Source organism: Doryrhamphus excisus, chromosome 5 (genome assembly GCF_030265055.1).
Source record: "Doryrhamphus excisus isolate RoL2022-K1 chromosome 5, RoL_Dexc_1.0, whole genome shotgun sequence".
NCBI classification, from domain to species: Eukaryota; Metazoa; Chordata; class Actinopteri; order Syngnathiformes; family Syngnathidae; genus Doryrhamphus; species Doryrhamphus excisus.
The window spans coordinates 7196675-7216320 of record NC_080470.1 but is presented as its reverse complement, the minus strand read 5'-3'; the positions used below and the strand labels follow the sequence as shown (position 1 = coordinate 7216320).

General features: G+C 39.1%; 1 protein-coding gene across 1 annotated transcript; it reads left to right on the top strand.

Moving 5' to 3' along the window:
• Positions 1–288: 288 nt before the first annotated feature.
• LOC131129900 (complement factor H-like) lies at positions 289–18336 on the top strand. The gene is made up of 21 exons (XM_058073839.1): positions 289–445; positions 524–706; positions 2321–2426; positions 2587–2663; positions 2740–2922; positions 3563–3745; positions 3879–4073; positions 5542–5721; positions 6724–6888; positions 7161–7328; positions 7411–7569; positions 9014–9202; positions 9311–9496; positions 9569–9739; positions 13958–14063; positions 15503–15579; positions 16230–16421; positions 16520–16708; positions 17417–17602; positions 17715–17894; positions 18052–18336. Exons 1-21 carry the CDS (start codon positions 352–354, stop codon positions 18243–18245), a joined length of 3363 nt encoding a protein of 1120 aa, XP_057929822.1. The 5' UTR covers positions 289–351; the 3' UTR covers positions 18246–18336.
• The last annotated feature ends 1310 nt before the right edge of the window (positions 18337–19646 follow it).

The following is a 19646-nucleotide window of genomic DNA, read 5'->3' as shown; positions in this document are numbered from 1 at the left end:
ATCTTTACAGGAATATGAAATTACTCTAATTGCATATATGTAAATTAATTACTACTTTGTTTTGGTTGCACGGTGGTGTCCTATAATGCCTTCCTGTGTGTTGCAGTGTAAATCTTTATGTAGTGGATGAACAGAGAAAGAGAAAGTGTTTTAAGATTTTGTTCAGCCTTACGTATATGTGGCATTTAAGGTGAGTATGTGTATGTATGACTTTGATGGGTCACATTTCCTTTTTTTCCCCTTTGATTCCGAGACTTGCGCAAATCATTGAGCAATCGGTCTTTGCAGTGTACTCCACAGGCCCTGTCTGTGTACACTGCTGTGCTGGTCTCCATTTTTTAGTTGTGTTTGATGTTTCGAGGGACACAAGACAAAATGATCTCAATAACCCGAAGCTGTGTTCTATTGCTGTGGATGCATATACTGCCCTCCATCAAATGTCAAGGTAAGACTAAAAAGAGGTCATACAAATTCTATTTAAAAAATATAGAAATTAAATTATTTGACTTTTTTTTCCTCATAGAATGTACCACTGACGATTTTGTAAAGGGTCCCCTTTTTGACTCTAATTTTGACGTGACAAATTTGGATGTCGCTTACCCAAATGGGCAGCAAGTGAGAGTGGCCTGCGCTGTTGGTTACAGCGGATTTTTCAAACTCACCTGTGTTGGTGGAAAATGGCAGTCTCGTGGTACTAAATGTCAACGTAAGTTACCATTTGTATTCAATACACCAATTACACAAGCAACTAGCGTATACTGTGTTATGTAATGAATACAAGTACAGCTGCCGTTGGTAAAATCGATATAATTGAATCATGTATATTTATATTTTGGGGTTTTTTTTCCCTTAAGCAAGGGACATGAATAGCACAAGAGACCTGTCCCTGATACCCATTTCAAAAGCTACATTCAAGCGGGTACCGCTAGTAAATCGTTAAACTGTTTTATGGCCTACAATGAGTCCAAAAATAAACATATCTAGGTGCATTGTATGTCTAAATTACGCATTTTCAAGGAAATGGCTCAAGGATGTAAAATACAAACATACAAATGTTGTATTATACACTAGTCACTAGGTGTCAGCCATGTTACTGTGAAGTTCGGTGATACACACAAGCATTAGATTTAATCAATGAAACAACAGTCTTACAATAATCCTCTATAAAAACACAGGCTACAGTTGCAGGTATAACCCATGCCAATCCAAAATTCAACCCCGAATCCCTTACGTCCTTTTCACTCAACTCACATTGAAAGCAACACACACAAGTATGAGTCTTATTTATGTCTTTAATGGCTTATTTTCTCTGATTATATCTCTTATATTGGGTAATATAGTGTAAAAGTGACCTATAGGGGTGTTATTTAATGTCTGGAGGGCTCCAATAATGTTAAAAAAATTATTTAGAAGGTTGGGAATAGGGATGATTTATAAACGAGTATCAGTTACGGATAATGCATATTTGCTGGATAGCACATTTTGTCATTGTCCATATTCATGTTTAAAAGAAATGCTCATTGAATTGTTAAGTTAAAAACGGCTTGTGTTACGTTGGTCACACTGCCTCCACATTATTAGGTTTTCTACAGCTCGCCTGTTTCACTTTGTTCCTAAAGTTATGTACTTGTTAAACTTGTCTTGTAATGTATGCGGTGTATTTGACAAGACAGCACTGTGCAGTCATTTAAGAAATGTATTTTTTGTCGTGTTCAATGAAGTCATCATAAAACAGGTGTGCTATTTACAATATAAGAATTTAGCCCGTTTTCAGTTGGCAGTACACAGACAGTGGTAACAGTAACCGATTGACTGGCCACAACATTAGGTACACCTGCACAGTAGCTGCATCACACACTCTGCCTTTATGGCTGTGGGCAAATATTACACCCCTCTCTGTATGACAGTGAACTAGACTGATATATTATATATGTTTGCAACTTCACATAGCTCATTAAAAATAATTAAAGAAAAAGGGATCCCTTACACACATACACAGTACATATAATATAGAATAATACATACACATAACATTTATAGCAACATCTGATCAATCCATGTCCATTTCAGACTTAAAATAATGCCCCACCCATTTCTGGTTAAACCACGGCCATTTCCGAGCACAGATGTGGATACAGATGATTTAAATACAGATACAGATACAAACACAGACAATGGTGTACTTGCTCATCCGTAGTCGTAAACATGTTTGGGTTTAGTACAAATATACGTTCAAAAACGAAGGATCACAAAGGGCTTTTACGATTGTATGATGATTCCCATGTGTCTCACCTCTTTCTCTTTTCCTTGCATATTTAAGCAAGACCATGTGGTCACCCTGGTGAGGCCCAGTTTGCAGATTTTCATCTGGAGCAAGGCGATGATTTTGTCTTTGGCTCACAAGTCAAGTACACCTGCCACAAAGGGTATAAAAAAGTAAAAGTATCATCAATAATTCACTTCAATGAATTGAAAACATTTTCTTGCACTGCAGTAATTGTGTTCTTTATATTTCAGACTCAGCACACGTTCCCTTAGTGTCACATGTGCACAACTCAAACATTTGTTTCATTGTTCATGTTTCAGTTATCAAATGGTCAGTCGAATAAACTACAGACGTTGCATGTTGGACGGATGGAGTGGTCTTATTCCCGTCTGTGAAGGTAAACGCTGCGGTCAAGAAGTGAATATGTTTGGGTTCTGTCACTTCAACCATCCCCTACATATGTTTTCTTTCAGTAATACAGTGCCCAGCGGTCGATGTGGACAGCAATGTCGCAGTGACTGGGGACACAGAAGAAGCCAACTTTGGCAATGTGCTTCAATTCAGCTGCAAGAAAAGCAATGAAATCCTGGTTGGGTCATCAGTGATGTCCTGTGATGAAAACGGAGAGTGGAGCAGCACTCCTCCAAAATGTGAAGGTACTGTTTTCGGCAAACTTCTGCAGTGGTGTAATTATTTTTTCACCAAGACCTTGTATTGACTACTAAGGTATTGTGGTATTTAATAACCTGTTGGGAGAGTTCTTCACCTGATTTTCAGCAATCTACTTAGATGTTTTCTCATGCTTGATTTCCATGACACATATTCTTTCAACATGCTGTTTTATTAAATGAGAAGCCGCTCCCTGTATCTATTAGGGTGAAGTAACTTGTTGGAATGGAATGGAATGGAATGGGATGGCCTTTATTGTCATTATACAAAAAAAAAAAGTATATAAAAGTAGAGTAAAAAAGACAATTTAACAAGATATATACAAGATATACACAAGATATCCAAAATATACACATAGTATTGCACAGGAGCATATGCAGGAGCAGACATATTGCAGATATATTAATTTTAGTGCAATGATAAACGGGTCATAGTGCAAATCATGACTGGTGTATACAGATGAGTAAAGTCACATATGAGTGCATTGTATTTGGTTGTTAAATAAATAAATATGATTGAGGTAGTACCAGAGGCCAGCAGACACATAATCACCAGTGCAGTAATTATTCAATAGGAGGTGACTTTTTTGCTGTATTCATGTTTATGTATTTCTCCATTAATAACCAGAGACAAAATGCACAGTGCCAGTGATTGAAAATGGTTTTGTGCCTGGAAATACCAAAGAGTACAAAGAAGACGACATACTGTTTTATCAGTGTAATCCAAAATATAATCAGGCTGAAGGCAGACCTTCAAAATGCACAAAAATCGGGATGAGAGCCGAGTGGAGCCCCGCACCGTCATGTGAATGTAAGTATTGAGTCACCACATCGGTGCATTGTTTTACAATGACAACCGAAACGTTTATGTAGGAATGGCATCGTATTGTTGTGTTTTGAATACAAATTAATGCAGTATTTGTGGAATTTCTCCATCATCGCAGCAATAAAATGCAAAGTGACACTGCCAAGCATTGATGGAACCAGCTATGAACCTGCTTTCAAAAGTTTATTTTCACCCGGTGAAACCATACAAGTCACATGTGGACACAACTACTGGATATTGAACACACAGCAGACTTCAACAGTATCGACTTGCGGGGATAATGGAAAATGGACCATTAGACCCATATGCCAGGGTATAAAACTTAGCAAACTGTCATGCTGGAGCGCAATTATAACATTCACAGTGGTGTGAGAAAGTGTCTGTTCAAATCATCAAAAACACACATTTGAAATTCATTCATTCATTTTCCTCACAAGGGTCGTGGGGGGGTGCTGGAGCCTATCCCAGCTGTCTTTGGGCGAGAGGCGGGGTACACCCTGGACTGGTCGCCAGCCAATCACAGGGCACATATAGACAAACAACCATTCACACTCACATTCATACCTATGGACAATTTGGAGTCGCCAATTAACCTAGCATGTTTTTGGAATGTGGGAGGAAACCGGAGTACCCGGGGAAAACCCATGCATGCACGGGGAGAACATGCAAACTCCACACAGAGATGGCCGAGGGTGGAATTGAACCCTGGTCTCCTAGCTGTGACTAACCACTAGACCAGTTTTGAAATGAAACATTTTATTATTAAGGGAGAAAAACAAATCCAAATCTACATGGCCGTGTGTGAAAAAGTGAACCCAATAACTGGTTGGACCCTTAGCAGCAACAACTGCAATCAAGCGTTTGCGATATGTAACTTGCAGTGAGTCTCTTACAGCACTTTTGGAGGATTTTTGGCCCACTCATTTTGCAGAATTGTTGCAATTCAGCTGTACTGGAGGGTTTTCCAGCATGAATCGCCTTTTTAAGGTCATTCAGGTCAGGACTTTGACGTGGCCATTCCAAAGTCTTCATTTTGTTTTTCTTCAGCCATTTAGAGGTGGACTTGCTGGTGTGTTTTGGATCATTGTCCTGCTGCAGAACCCAAGTTGGTTTCAGCTTGAGGTCATGAATAGATGGCCGGACATTCTCCCTCATGATATTTTGCTAGAAAGCAGAACTGATGGTTCCGTTTATCATAGAAAATATTCCAGGTCTTGAAGCACGATCACACTACCACCACCATATTTTACTGCTGAAATTAATTTCTTTTTCTGAAATGCGGTGTAACTTTTATGCCAGATGTAATAGGACATTCACCCTATGTCTCATCAGACCAGTATTTTCCCAAAGGTCAAAATGTATTTTCTGGTAAAATTGAGACAAGCCTTCATTTATTTTTGTTCAGCTGTGGTTTTCGTCTTGGAACCGTTTTTGCCCAGTGTCTTTGTTAAGCTGGAGTCAAGACAAATGAGGCCTGCAGTTCTTTGGATGTAGTTGTGGGGTCTTTTGTGACCTCATGGTTGAGTTGTTGCTGCGCTCTAATTAATTTAGTTTGGCCGGACAATCCTGGGAAGGTTCACCACTGTTCCATACTTTTAGTATTTGTTGATAATGACTCTCACTGTGGTTTGCTGTAGTTCCAAAGCTTTAGAAATCGCTCTATAACCTCAATTAATCTCAGTTAAGTTAAATCAGGAAAGCGGTGACACTTTTTCACACCATTGTAACTGAAAAACTGTGTGGTCTTGATCACTAAATATACACGTGTCCTTCTATTGTAGAGGTTACTTGCAGAAACCAAAGAGACCCATCTGTGTCATACTGGGATGTCTACTGGGGGCAGAGGATAAGGTTGGGTGCTTCTGTTAATTATGTGTGTAAGTCGGGATACAAACACACAAATGGCGCGACAATGGTCAAATGCACCAGAGATGGATGGAAACCAAACCCACCCTGTCAAGGTAATGTCCATTTCCTTGTAGACTCCTATTTATCACATGGCACATGATTTAACAATCTTCAAAAAGCATTTTAATCCAATCCTAAAATTGCAATGTAATCTTTTCTTCAATCCATTTACTTCTGCTTGCAGAGGTTGAGTTTTAGCAGTGTGGCCTTTTTTTTTTAATCTCTGGCCAACCTCCGCAGGGAGGAATCCAAAATAGATACCTGAGTCACACCAACTGGGTCCTCTTTGTGTGGAGACAAATTAGGTCCCCTCCCGAACGGAAGATAGTGATTTCTGCCGCTTGTAGCCATAACCTTGTGTGAACCAGCCAGAATTCATAAGCTTAAATCCTTTTTTTTCCTTGGCGGCATGACGTGATGTGAATTGGTGGCACTTCCATGGTAAGTGACGTTTAGGGAGTTTTAGGGTTTTAGCTCTTCTGCACTGTCCGCGCTGGCAAGCACAGGTGGAGTGATGTGAATAAGGTGACATAATAATATTTCAACAGGAGCCAGCTACGTTCTTTTTATGCTACTAGAATGTTTGGAATGCTGTTGGAATACAGTACAATATTTAGAATGCAATCAGAGTACATTTTGAATACCTTTCCTATATTTTTCCGCTTAGAATCCAGACACAAAATGAATAACGTGCAGAATGCAATCAGAATGCAGTCAAAATTTTTAGAATACACTTATAATATCCAGGAATAAACCACTAATTTTCATTATGACGCATTCTGGCTCATTTTACCGATAGTGTGACAACCCAAAACAAAATCCTCAGCGGGCTTCCTTCAAAAGAGTTTCTGCTACTACAGAAGCAGCACACCCCTTGTTGGTTATTTACTTTTATACTGTATTCATTGAGCATGTGTGATTATTTTAGGTCTGCATATTTGAGAAAACTACAGTTTTTCATTGTTTCATAGTTTTTATTCATTATAACAAAAATTTATTCACAAAATATGATTGAATCACTTCAGGTGTATGCTAACGAATATTTTTTGTTCCAGAAATAATGTGTGACAGTAAGGATATCCTGAATGCAAACACTTTGGATGAATACAAGGAGCTCTACAGAGAGTATGAAACGGCAGATTTTGTCTGCAAGGGTTCTCGAGAAAGATTCACTCTCACCTGTCGAGAAAATGGTTGGCAAGGTTATGGACCTTGTAAAGGTAAGGGACAACAATTTTAAAATAGAATGAGATAAAACTGTTACCAAGAACAACATATACAGCCATATTGACAATGCTCATAGAACACCACACATCGGAATCGCTATGTTCCTGAACTGGTATTGGTAACCAGTAGCAAGTGGTGCTGTTGTTATATTTTGGGGGTGAAAAAGGTGTAATTTTGACACTGACAATTTTTTACACTGACAAAATCATGTCAACTACATCCTGTCTTGTGTATTTTTTGCTAAATACTATACTCCTTGTTTCAGCACAAACATGTGAGGAACTCGACCTCAGCAATGCAGATATTGTCCGCAATAGGAAGGACATTTACAACCAAGGTGACCGTGTCCGGTACGCATGTAACAACGATGCCGACCGACAGTTCACAGTTACCTGTGAATTTGGCATGTGGACTGGGATTCAGAACTGTTCAGGTGAAATCACAAAACCATATTCATGTACGTTAGACTACGTTTGAAATCTGACCTGATGTGATGTGGTGTCTTTGAACTCCAGCTTGTCTAAAACCTGACGTGACCCATGGCTTTGCTGTTGGCCCATCACATAGCATGCTCTACTACACATGCAATGATGGTTACAAACTTCCCACTAAAGGGTGGTGGGGTGAAGCAAAATGCATTGATGGCCTCTGGATTGGACTGGAACAATGTATTGGTAAGGACCTTGTACGGCCATACTGTTGGAATGCTTTTATGAAATCACAGAAGGGTTAACTCCTGGGTCATTCACATTGTACAAAGAGCACATGAAGGACATAAAATACAGTATAAAGAACTAATACTTGACGTGGTTGTGAAAAGAGAATATTATTACATTATTCCTGTGGTCCATTGGGAGGAGCAATGAGGCAGAAGTTGCAGGAGACTCTGCAGAAGGTGTCTTCTTAAATCCACATAAGACTCAGTGGGACACATCGTTGATGATGGTCGTCCAGCCAGAGCACAAGCAACCTTTTCATTCAGTAAATTGCTTAGTTATCACTGTTGCTTCAAATGAATAGACGTTTTTACAAGGTCAGGTATGCAATGTTTCTCCTTAATTCCTAAAAAAAAAAAAAAAAACGGCAATAATTCTTGCCCTCGGACCCCCTCAATCCTGGTTCTAAAGACCTCCACAGCACTGCCGGTGCTTCTCACAAAGAGAAAAACATGATTGAACAAAAAAGTTGTAATTTTACGAGAATAACATAACATTATGGGGAAAAATAACGTCATTTTTGTAGCATCAGGTTGAAATGTTAAAGAAAATGCTGTTAATATTATGACAAACAAATGTTTTAAAGCTGTAACAATAAAATCTAAATGTTATGGGAATAAAGACATAATATTACAAGACAAAGTAAATTAGAAGAAGAATTGGAAAGTCAATTTTGCAAGAATAAACTTACATATCATAGAGAGAAACATTAAAGACACAAAGTGTTATTTTTTAAAAGTTCTAATATTATGAGAGACAAAACAAAAAAGTCATTTTGGGAAAATTGCATTGTGGTAAATGTTATAATATTATGGAAATAAAGTGAAAATATTATGGGAATGAAGTAATAATACAAAAAAAATGGCTTTTTCACCTATATCACAAACATTCTGAGATGCATTTTTGAAACTATATTTACTATATCTACATGGGTTGCTTTATATTTACAAAATATAAAATTAGGATATAAAAAATGGATGGATAATAGAGTTAGAGCACAGGAGACATGTTTACGACTTTCTAAATATGTTTTTTAATATTATTAGAGCCCTGTAGATGTGAAATAGCACCCCTATAGCCGCATGCAGAACATGCCAAGGGCCAATTAAAAAAAAAAAAGAATATATATATATATATATATATATATATATATATACCATGGGCCGGATTTTGGACAACATGTTTAGTTTAAGCTTGACATAAGACAGCTGGGATAGGCTCCAGCATACCCCAACAACTCTAGTGAGGATACACGCTATAGATTATAGATGGACTTTATGTATTTCATCTTTTTCTTTAATCTCATCCTGCAAGCATGCTTTGTAAAATACCTCCCAATTATACGCCAACCTTGATTTTAACTTCAATCTACTGACTACATTCATTGTTGTGCTGACTACAGAAAACGATAAGTGTGGGGAATTACCTGTGATTCCTAATGCAAAAGTCAAACTTCAAAGGACCGGACATGGACAAGACCAGAGCCTCCAGATTATTTGCAAGAGTGGATACCAAACTCAGCTGGACCACATTTTGTGCATCAAAGGCAAATGGGATTCAAATGGTTTACCGCTCAACACAATCTGCTCTCGTGAGTCACCTTCACTTCACAACACAACACAACACCCACAACAAAACCTTATGGTTGTATTTTTGGAGTATTTGTATAAATAACTGATCCTTATCTTATGTCTTACAGCTGTGGCCGAGACCTGCAGTCCACCCCCTAAAGTGGAGAATGCCGTCATTTTAACATCATTTCAGACAGAATACTTGTCAGGCTCTCAAGTAACCTTTAAGTGCCGTAAGAACTATATGATAGACGGAGATGACACTATCACATGCCAAAATGGCAAATGGGACATGGCGGACATAAAGTGTACTCGTAAGTAAATACTACCAATTGTTAATACTGGATGATCCAGGGGATATTTATGGTCGGATTTTGTTATTTTAGCATACTGCCCCAAGCCCAAAGATGCTGACCAGACGATAACCTTCACTGTGGATAAAGACAAATACATGAATGGTGATATCATACAATATCGCTGTATACAACCAGCTGGAAAAATTGGAGGTTTTGCAACATGTGTAAATGGCAAGTGGAGTGAACCAATTGGATGTGAAGGTAAGGAAGGGGAAGTGAGTCCAAAGATACATTAATTCATTCATTTTCTACCGCTTTTTTTTTTTCGCGGGGGTGCTGGAGCCTATCCCAGCTGTCTTGGGGCGAGACGCGGGGTACACCCCTAACTGGTCGCCAGCCAATCACAAGGCACATATAGACAAACAACCATTCACACTCGCATTCATACCTATGGACAATTTGGAGTCGCCAATTAACCTAGCATGTTTTTGGAATGTGGGAGGAAACCGGAATACCTGGAGAAAACCCACGCATGCACGGGGAGAACATGCAAACTCCACACAGAGATGGCCGAGGGTGGAATTGAACCCTGGTCTGCGCGCTAACCACTCGACCGCCGTGCCGCCCCAAAGATACATTTTACCAATAAATGCACTAGTCATAATTAGTATGAATAGAATATCCATCACTTGAGTTATTCCTCTTCCTCCTCTTGTTTTCTTTCTATGAAAAGGACTCAGGTTTACCTCCAATTTGTTCCAATTTCAAAACATTTTCCCCCAAAAATAAATGGAAAATTAAATGATAATTTTAACTGTCATACAAGTACAGGTTTTTTACATTAACATGTTCCAAAAACAATAAAAAACAAGGCTACACTGTATATAAAACGTACAATTCAATGACAGGCAACATGTGCCGTTTAGCACTCATATCTATAACACAGCTAGACAGCTAAGAACAGTGTGGTCAGTCATAGGATGGAATATACGTCCCTTTTCACTCTAAAGCAGATTTGTATTCTTGCAGGTGACATAAATGCTATGAATGCATAAATACAGAATAGAGATAGAACTACTCTATCTTAAGATTCTCAACACAGAATCTTTCCTCCACAGATTCTGGTTAAGAAAGAAGATGCTGATGGGCTGAAGGAAATGTGACTGAAAAGCAAATGGATGAAATCTACGATCTATGATCTTAATGTTGATGCACTAAATAAACAACTGGATAAATGGAATATGGAACATCATGCTATATTAATGAATCTCATAAAAGTTGTTTCTTTTCTCAAAGTCTTTTTTGTGTATATATATATATATGTGTGTGTGTGTGTGTGTGTGTGTGTGTGTTTATAGTCTCCAGGGGAAGAGCAGCCTTTCACATTGATCTTTTTTGATGACGCCCTGCAGAGAGTGGCTGGTGTCATCGATTAGAGATTTTCTCTATGCAACCATCATCTTCATTTCAATGACAGACCTAGACCTCCTTATTAGTTTGTCCAGCCTGAAGGGGGTCCTTCTAGAGGTGCCGCTTCCCCAGCAGACCACCCTGGCAATACCAGACTGGTGGAACATCTGTAGGAGTTTCTTGCTGGCATTCAGTACAATACACCTTTTTTGGCACAAAGGGGGAGTGTGGCAAAAAGCACTTTAAGTAATTTATTGAAAACAACAAACTGAAATAGGCTTTCTATCAGCTCATCAAAAGACCTTTGCTCAAAACATTACAATAAACTCTCCAAACCAGAACAAAAGAAATTCTCAGTAGGACTCAGTAATTTGTAGCTCCACTGTTCTTGTTAATCACTTCAAAAATTGTTTTGAGTATGCTTGATGTGAGTGTTTGGGAACATTGCTCTAAAAAGGGCATCAACTGTCTGGAACTGATGGCCATTTTTATAAACTTCCCTTGCAATCCATCCCCAAATGTTCTTTATGGGATTTGAATCAGGATGGTCCAAAAGAAAGAGTGATGTTATTCGCCCTGAAGAAGTCCTTGGTCAAGTGAGCATTGTGAACTGCAGCGTTGTCTGCTGCAAAATTTGCACGTAACTATTCGCCATTTGACGACCCTGAACCACCTGAAGCTCCCCAGATCAGATCATGTTGGACCCCCCTCCACTGTGAGGGTAGAAAACATCTCAGGTGGGATCTCCTTGTCATGGCAGTATAGTTGGAAGACATCTGAACCGTCACGGTAACATTGGAGAGCTTTTTTCCACCTTTCCCCATGTTTGATGCTCCCTGACAAAGTCTAACTGGGCAGTTTTGTGGCATTGAAAGAGACGAGATCTTTGAATTCCTTTTTTGTTTTTCCAGCAGATGCCTTCTGATGGTTATTGTGCAGCAGTCGGCACCAGTAAGGGCCTTCATTTGGGTCAAGGATCACCCTGTGTCTTGACGGACAGCCAAAGGACAGCCTTGTTATTTATCCCATCATGCACTAGAGTGCCCTGATGTACAGTACACCATTGTAATGTGATATTGTAAAATGATACCAAAAACACAAAAGGTAACAAAGTCTCTGCAGCAGCAGCATTCTTAAGAACAACTTTGTTCTCCTTCAATGCAACTACAAGGGCATTAGATTGGGGGGGGGGGGGGGGGCTTATAAACAACAACGCAAGTGTACTTGGGGCGTCCTCACACTTGGCCATTTGTACTTGGTGCCCCCTCCCGTTCCTGGCCCCTGCTGGTCTGCATGAACACTGAGCATCCATGCTTCTTCTATTCAGTGTGCTGGATCCATCCCTTCTATTCTACTCTAATACAGAAAGTTGCAGTCTTATTTTGTTGGTCTGATTTTTCTTTTGGAAAGTGGTGACGGTCTTTAATTACTTCAGGAGCGATCCTATTAATTAAATGATGAGCATTTACTATGCAAATGATCAAGAGTGAGTAGGTCGTATAATTTTTTTTTCCATTTTTCGTTTCTCCCGGGACCTCCAATGAATGTGTGGTGGATTTGGTCCCCCCAGAAAAGTGTTGTTTCAGCTACTTAAAAAAGTGCATTTTTTCAACAGTCGAGGCCCTGATTCGGAAACTTGGCTAAAAGCCTCACAATCCATCTCTTCATGCCACCAAATGTCATGTCACAATAAAACGAGATTTGGCAACAGTCGAAAAGTGGCATTTTCTGCCATCTTTGAGTCTCGTAGGGACCCCCCTGACGAGATTTGGCCCACGAACTGAACCAGTCAAGTGTCGCTTTAGCAAGGTGAAAAAAAAAGTCAATTCAGGACAGCCGCGGCCTGAAAAAAACAGACAAAAATTGATCCGTTGGAAAAGTGGTGTCTTTTTTGCCGTCTCTCGCCGACCCCCGATGTATGGTTTGTTTCAGCAACTTGAAGAAAAAATGCGATTTCGTGACAGCTGAGGAAAAAAGAATGACCCATCGGAAAAGTGGTGGAAAAATGACATTTTGTGACAGTATTTTGTATATATTGAAAAAATTGTTTAACTCATGACAAAAAAAACCAAAAGACTTGTGTTTCTCTGACAGTGTTTAAGCCTGCAAAGAATGTTCTGCTGGCCCTGATGGCACACAACTGTTATTATTGTTGTTGTTCTGTCCTTTTTTTTTAGTTTTCAAGTATATTGTTTACATAAAGAGACTCAGGTTATCGATTTGCAATTGCACCAGACGTACTGTGTGAACATTTGTGGAGAGAGTGAACTGTGTGCCGAGTGTGTTAAAGGCACCACATCGAGTCCTGTTTTTGTGCAATCCCACTGTGTAGTCCATGTTTTGACCCTCAGTGGACTGCAGCTGGGGACAAATAGACAAGAACTGAGCATTTGTTCAAGGTTTTGGCCTCAGCTCTTGTCACTACACAGCTGCAAGCTACAATGCGACTGCATGTATTACTTTTGTTACTACAACTGTGGGGGAATGTGAAGGTTTCTTTTTCGGACAACGGTAAGGTGGACTTTGTTTTCTTTACTTTTATGTTCTGTTTGAAGAAATCTTATTTGTTTTTATAGTTCGGTTTGAAAGCTTTGAAAGATTATTATTCTGTTTCCATTTACAATAAGTTAACTTCACTGCATCATATTGTGTTGTTTTAGCACATGAACTAAATAATTGCTTAACCCATGTTGCTGTTTGTTAGTGTGTCCGACGCTTCCAGATGTTCCTCACGGCCATGTGTCAGAGGAGACCAAAAAGACTGAGTACCAACAAGGAGATGTGATACATTTCACTTGTGAAACTGGTTACACGTCAGGAATCACCATCAGATACATATGTTCAAATGATGGCTGGGTGGCAGTCAAACAAGGAAGTTGCACCTGTGAGTTCAATTCAGTTTTGCAGATTATACTTCGTTTAATACTCCAACTTCATGTCTTATACTCAGAGGAGTGCTGAGTGTGTTTACCGACATCAATTTCAATTTAGTAATTACTTGGCTTCTCCAAAATAACTACCAACATATTGGTTTCTGGTTTGAAATCATCTTTGTCTTCTTCATTACAGTGAAGCCATGTCCACTTCCTGAAAACACTCCAAATGGCCGTTTTCAACTAATCCAGGGTGACGACTTTGTTTTTGGGTCAACTATCAAATACTTATGCGACGAAGGGTAAGTTGATTTGAAGACCGATTCTTCCTTATTCATTCATTCATTCATTTTCTATCGCTTTTCCACACGAGGGTCGCGGGGGTGCTGGAGCCTATCCCAGCTGTCTTCGGGCGTGAGGCGGGGTACACCCTGGACTGGTCGCCAGCTAATCACAGGGCACATATAGACAAACAACCATTCACACTCACATTCATACCTATGGACAATTTGGAGTCGCCAATTAACCTAGCATGTTTTTATTTTTTGCATTGTGTCACACTTAAATGTTTCATCAGACAAATATAACCAGGTTTAAGGGGCAATCACTTTTTAACACAGGGCCATTTAGGGTTGGATGTTTTTTCTCCCTTAATAATAAAAACTTTCATTTAAAAGCTGCTCTTTGTGTTGACAGTTGTGTTGTCATAGACAATATTTAAAGTATTTAATATTTAAAGTCTGAAACATTTAAGTGTGACAATCATGAAAAAAAAAAGAATCTGGCATAGTTTAACAACGAGCATTTGTTTAACGTGGTTAATTTCTATAAGTTATGAGTTCTCATTTATAAATCAAATATTTACACAGAGCATAGAAAACCTGTTTACAGCCTTCTAAATAAAACTTTTTATAATTATTAGAGCTCTCTAGACATGAAATAACACCCCTATAGTCACCTTTACACTACCAGTCCAGGATGTACCCTGCCTCTCGCCCAAAAGGACAGCTGGGATAGGCTTCAGCTCACGTGTGACCCTAGTGAGAACAAGGGGTATAAAAAAATATGGATGGATCATTATGTAATACAATAAGCCTTTGTTTAACGCCGTTAACTGGATCCCACTATGATAAGTGAATTTCCGCAAACTACGATTACCAGTTTTTAATATTATTAGAGCCCTCTAGACATGAAATAACACCTCTATAGTCACCTTTACACAACTAATCCAGGGTATAGCCTGCCTCCCGCCCAAAAGGACAGCTGGGATAGGCATACCCGTATCCCTAGTACAGAATAGGTACAGAAAATTGATGGATGGATAGATCATGTTATATAATATAGTAGACATACTAAGAATAAATAAGCAATATAAGACATAAATAAAACCTGTGCACATGTATGTTGCAGTGAATGTATTCGGGATGTGTGGAGGACAGGAAGTGATGTTGGGGGTTCAGAATTGAGTTTTAGCTTGAAGTTGATGATACTGTCTGCAACAGCAGCGTTTGTTATTATAACAATTATTATGTTATTGTTATTTCTTCATCACTGACACCAAGTGACCAGTGTAGAATATTACATCAACATATGAATGTGCCATATGTTTGAAAAACCATGATATATAAGCTGCATCTTTTCAACCTTGATATTGTTTTAATAAGAACAATACAATACAATGCTGAGAAATGCTTGTTTCTATGATATTTCACCTTTAAAACAATCTGATTTCTTTTTGTAGCTATCAAATGGTGAGTAAGACGGACACCAGGACTTGTTTGCTGGAGAAATGGACCAACCATGTACCAATATGCGAACGTAAGTCTTCAAAATATGAATCAAAACCAGAATTTATTAACAAAATGTAAAATGTACTCAAAAATCGCATTTGTTGTACAGCAGAAATTTTTATTAGGTTTTTGTTTATTCTTGGTGGTTTCTTAAACTCGCCATGGGGGTGGGGGGTGGCTTCTCATGCATTTTTCCTCTTAACATTGTATCTTTAGCATCATAATATTATGACTTTATCGTAATAATGTAAATTTTTCCAGACCTAAATTTTCTAAAATTTTAACTTTATTCTTTCTTTTTGTTTGTTTCTCATAATATTACGACTGTATTCTCTGTATTCTCTTAATATTTTGTCTTTTTTATATAAAATGACTGCTCTTGTTTCCGTTTTTGCTCTTTAGGTGTTTAATTGTATTTTTGAAATGTGCTGAGGGCAATTTGAAAAATTAGATGGCTCTTTGAGAGTTATCCCTGCTTTAATGATAGCTTGTCGGCAAAAAAAACATCAAAATATTAATCGTGCAATGACTTTAATCCAGTTTTCTCCTACATTCCAAAACCTTGCATGTTATATTAATTATTCTTGTATGTGTAGTCTCCTGTGACAGGATAAACCTTGGATAATAAATGAATTGCTAATTATTTTGTGAACAAATGGACTTGTTATGTCTTTGTAGCTTTGCTATGTGACCCCCCGCCCACACATGGAGGAATCACTGTCAAAGGTTTACCAGATAATGCAGATGGCATCCTTCCGGACCGCTTCCTTACATTCAGTTGTGACATTCCTGGAAAACAACTGCATGGCAGTTCATTGTTAATATGCGGTAAAGATGGACTTTGGGATAAGCCGTTCCCTACTTGTGAAGGTAACTGCCTCAACAGCAATATTGTATTCAAAATGACTCCAGAGAACGTTTCATATGTTATATATATTTTATATATGTCCCCCCCCCCCCCATCCCAGACATTGCTTGTACCGTTGGAGCACCACAGCCTCACCTTATTGTAGATGAGCTGCCAGCAGGGAATCAAACAATACGAATCGGACACAAATTAAGGTTCCGCTGCAGTGATGACTATGCTTTGGATGGACCAGAAGAGATTAAATGCTTACCAACTGGGGAATGGAACTTACCTTTCCCAACCTGCTCTGGTATGATCATATTCTTAGGATATTTACCAATATACTGCTGATCAAGACGTGTGAACGAACAACCAGGAAACGTTTTCAGTTGCTTAGACTTAGACAGACTTATTGATTCACAAGGGGCTTTGCCTGGTTACGGTAGCTCAGCTACAGAAGAAAAAAGTCACTGTATAACATAAAATTCATTACAATATGAATAAAATAAAGTAAAATAAAAAACAGATAAATAAAAGGAATAAAAAAATATATATAAAACTATACATATTCACAAACAGGGCAATAATGTGGTGGATTATCTTTGACAGACAGGTGAGGTATTGTAGATCTGGATGGCAAGTGGAATGGATGAAGTCATGAAGCGTTTACTATGTGAACGGAACAGCAGGAGTCCAAAGTTTTTAGCTGGCAACCTGACTCGCAAGTAGTCAATCTGAGACAACCTTTTGTTGGTTACATAGATCACTAACTACCGCACCCATGGTGCCAAACAAACACAAGTCAACAAATACGTGGCACACAAAAAAAGGAGGAGCGTTCACATACTCTTTAATAGTCTATAGTCCATATTGTTTATCACACATCAGATAAAACAAGACAAATAATTCCAGGTGGACTGGTAGAATTATAAGCTTGAATTAGTAAATCAGAAGGTTTGCTGTAGTTTTTGAAGTCTAGCATACAATCTAATTCTGAGTTTTTTCCTCCTGAAAACAGAGCCGTGTCAGGTCACAGGTATACCTGGTAATGTACGGCTTTCCACTCATCTACGTGGCACACAGGCAAGAAAAGGACAAAAGCTGAGGTTTTACTGCCGCCTACGTGCAGAAATGCTTCACGGGAAGGAAGAGGTTGAATGTTTACCAAATGGGTTGTGGAGTGACCCCTTTCCAACATGTGGAGGTACAGTTGTCTATAATGGGTCACCCCTATATATTAGGGACTATGGACTATATACTGTATTTGTGGAATATGACAATAATGAATCAACTAAATTGTGTCCTGATTTTCCCAGCTCCTTTGGAGTGCCAGCGGCCACCTTACCTTTCAGGAGGAGACACCAAGTATTCCACTAAATCGACTTATGCACACAATGAAAGGGTTGAATACACCTGCCAGAATTACTACATAATGGAGGGTGATCCTTATCAAATCTGCAAAAATGGTCAATGGACGGGCCAAATGAAATGCCTCAGTAAGTCTGAAATCCTCTTTGTTACAATTACATCCTACAATAAAAATGAAAAACCAACAACAATAAAGTGGTGTCGGTATGTTAAGTCTAAATCAAGCTCATATAAAATCATACCAATATGCATTACTAATTCATTATTTATCTTATTTTCTTGCAGAGCCCTGCACTGTGAATAGAGAACTCATGAGCAAGCATAACGTAGTATTTCGATACAGACGGGATGATAAATTGTACTCAACCCATAATGATATCATCGAGTTCTGGTGCACACGGGGAACGAGGCATGACGGCGTATTGAGTATGCGGCAGAAGTGTATTGATGGACTGATGGACCTGCCTACTTGCCAATAGCAGCTATGCAGGCAGTCACCAACTGCTAATATACTATTGTCTGGTATGTTTCACTGATTTGTGTGGTTCAATAAAACAAGTTCTCTCTGTTTGCAACGTCCACATTTTGACATATACATACACATAAGCACATAAGCACTTGGGGTCCTTGATACATAGGATTTGCAGGATTTTTTTATGTTAATCAATAAGCGGGCTGCACGGCGTGCTAACCACTCGGCGAGTGGTTAGCACGCAGGCCTCACAGCTAGGAGAACCGAGTTCAATTCCACCCTTGGCCATCTCTGTGTGGAGTTTGCATGTTCTCCCCGTCCATGTTTCGGTTTCCTCCCACATTCCAAAAACATACTAAGTGAATGGTTGTTTGTCTATATGTGCCCTGTGATTGGCTGGCGACCAGTCCAGGGTGTACACCTGAAGACAGCTGGGATAGGCTCCAGCACCCCAGCGACCCTAGTCAGGATAAGCGCTAGAAAATGGATGGATAATAGAGGTAGAGCACAGAAGACATGTTTAGAATCTTATCAAATGTTTTTTAATATTATTACAGCCCTGTTGACGTGAAATAGCACCCCTATAGCCGCATGCTGAACAAGCACAGGCCAATAGAAAAAAAAAAATATATATATATACTTATATATATTCCATGGGCCGGATTTTGGACAATATGTTTAGTTTAAGCTTGACATAAGACAGCTGGGATAGGCTCCAGCAGCCCAGCGACCCTAGTCAGGATAAGCGCTAAAAAATGGCTGGATAATATAGTTAGAGCACAGAAGACGTGTTTACAACCTTCTAAAATGTTTTTTTTATATTATTAGAGCCCTGTAGACGTGAAATAACACCCCTATAGCCGCATGCAGAACATGCCAAGGGCCAATAGAAAGAAATATATACATATATATACATATATATTCCATGGGCCGGATTTTGGACAATATGTTTAGTTTAAGCTTGACATGAGACAGCTGGGATAGGCTCCAGCATACCCCAGCAACCCGAGTGACCTAGTCTCAGGATTGACACCACACCTCTTTGCAGATTTGGGAAACCTTTGAATCAAGAGCTTGAACTGGAGCACCTCAGCAAACCTTGAACTCCTCGCCAAGGCCCATCAGTGTTGTTGCCTTGCCGGGTAATCTTTCAGTTAATGCCAGCCACCATACATCATAAATGGGTACTGTACAGTAGATGTCCTGACATTGGCCGACGACCACTACAGAATATATTCTGCCCCAAAGTCAGCTCACAGTAAACATAAACATTGTAAGTTTTATGAAAATTTAAGCAGGAAGAATGTCACGCCCTGTGTAGGTTCCCACGTGACAGTTTGAGTTTGAGTTTCCTGTCTGGGTTTTGGTTTCCGTTTTGGACACTTATTTTGTATTGGACTTCCTGTTT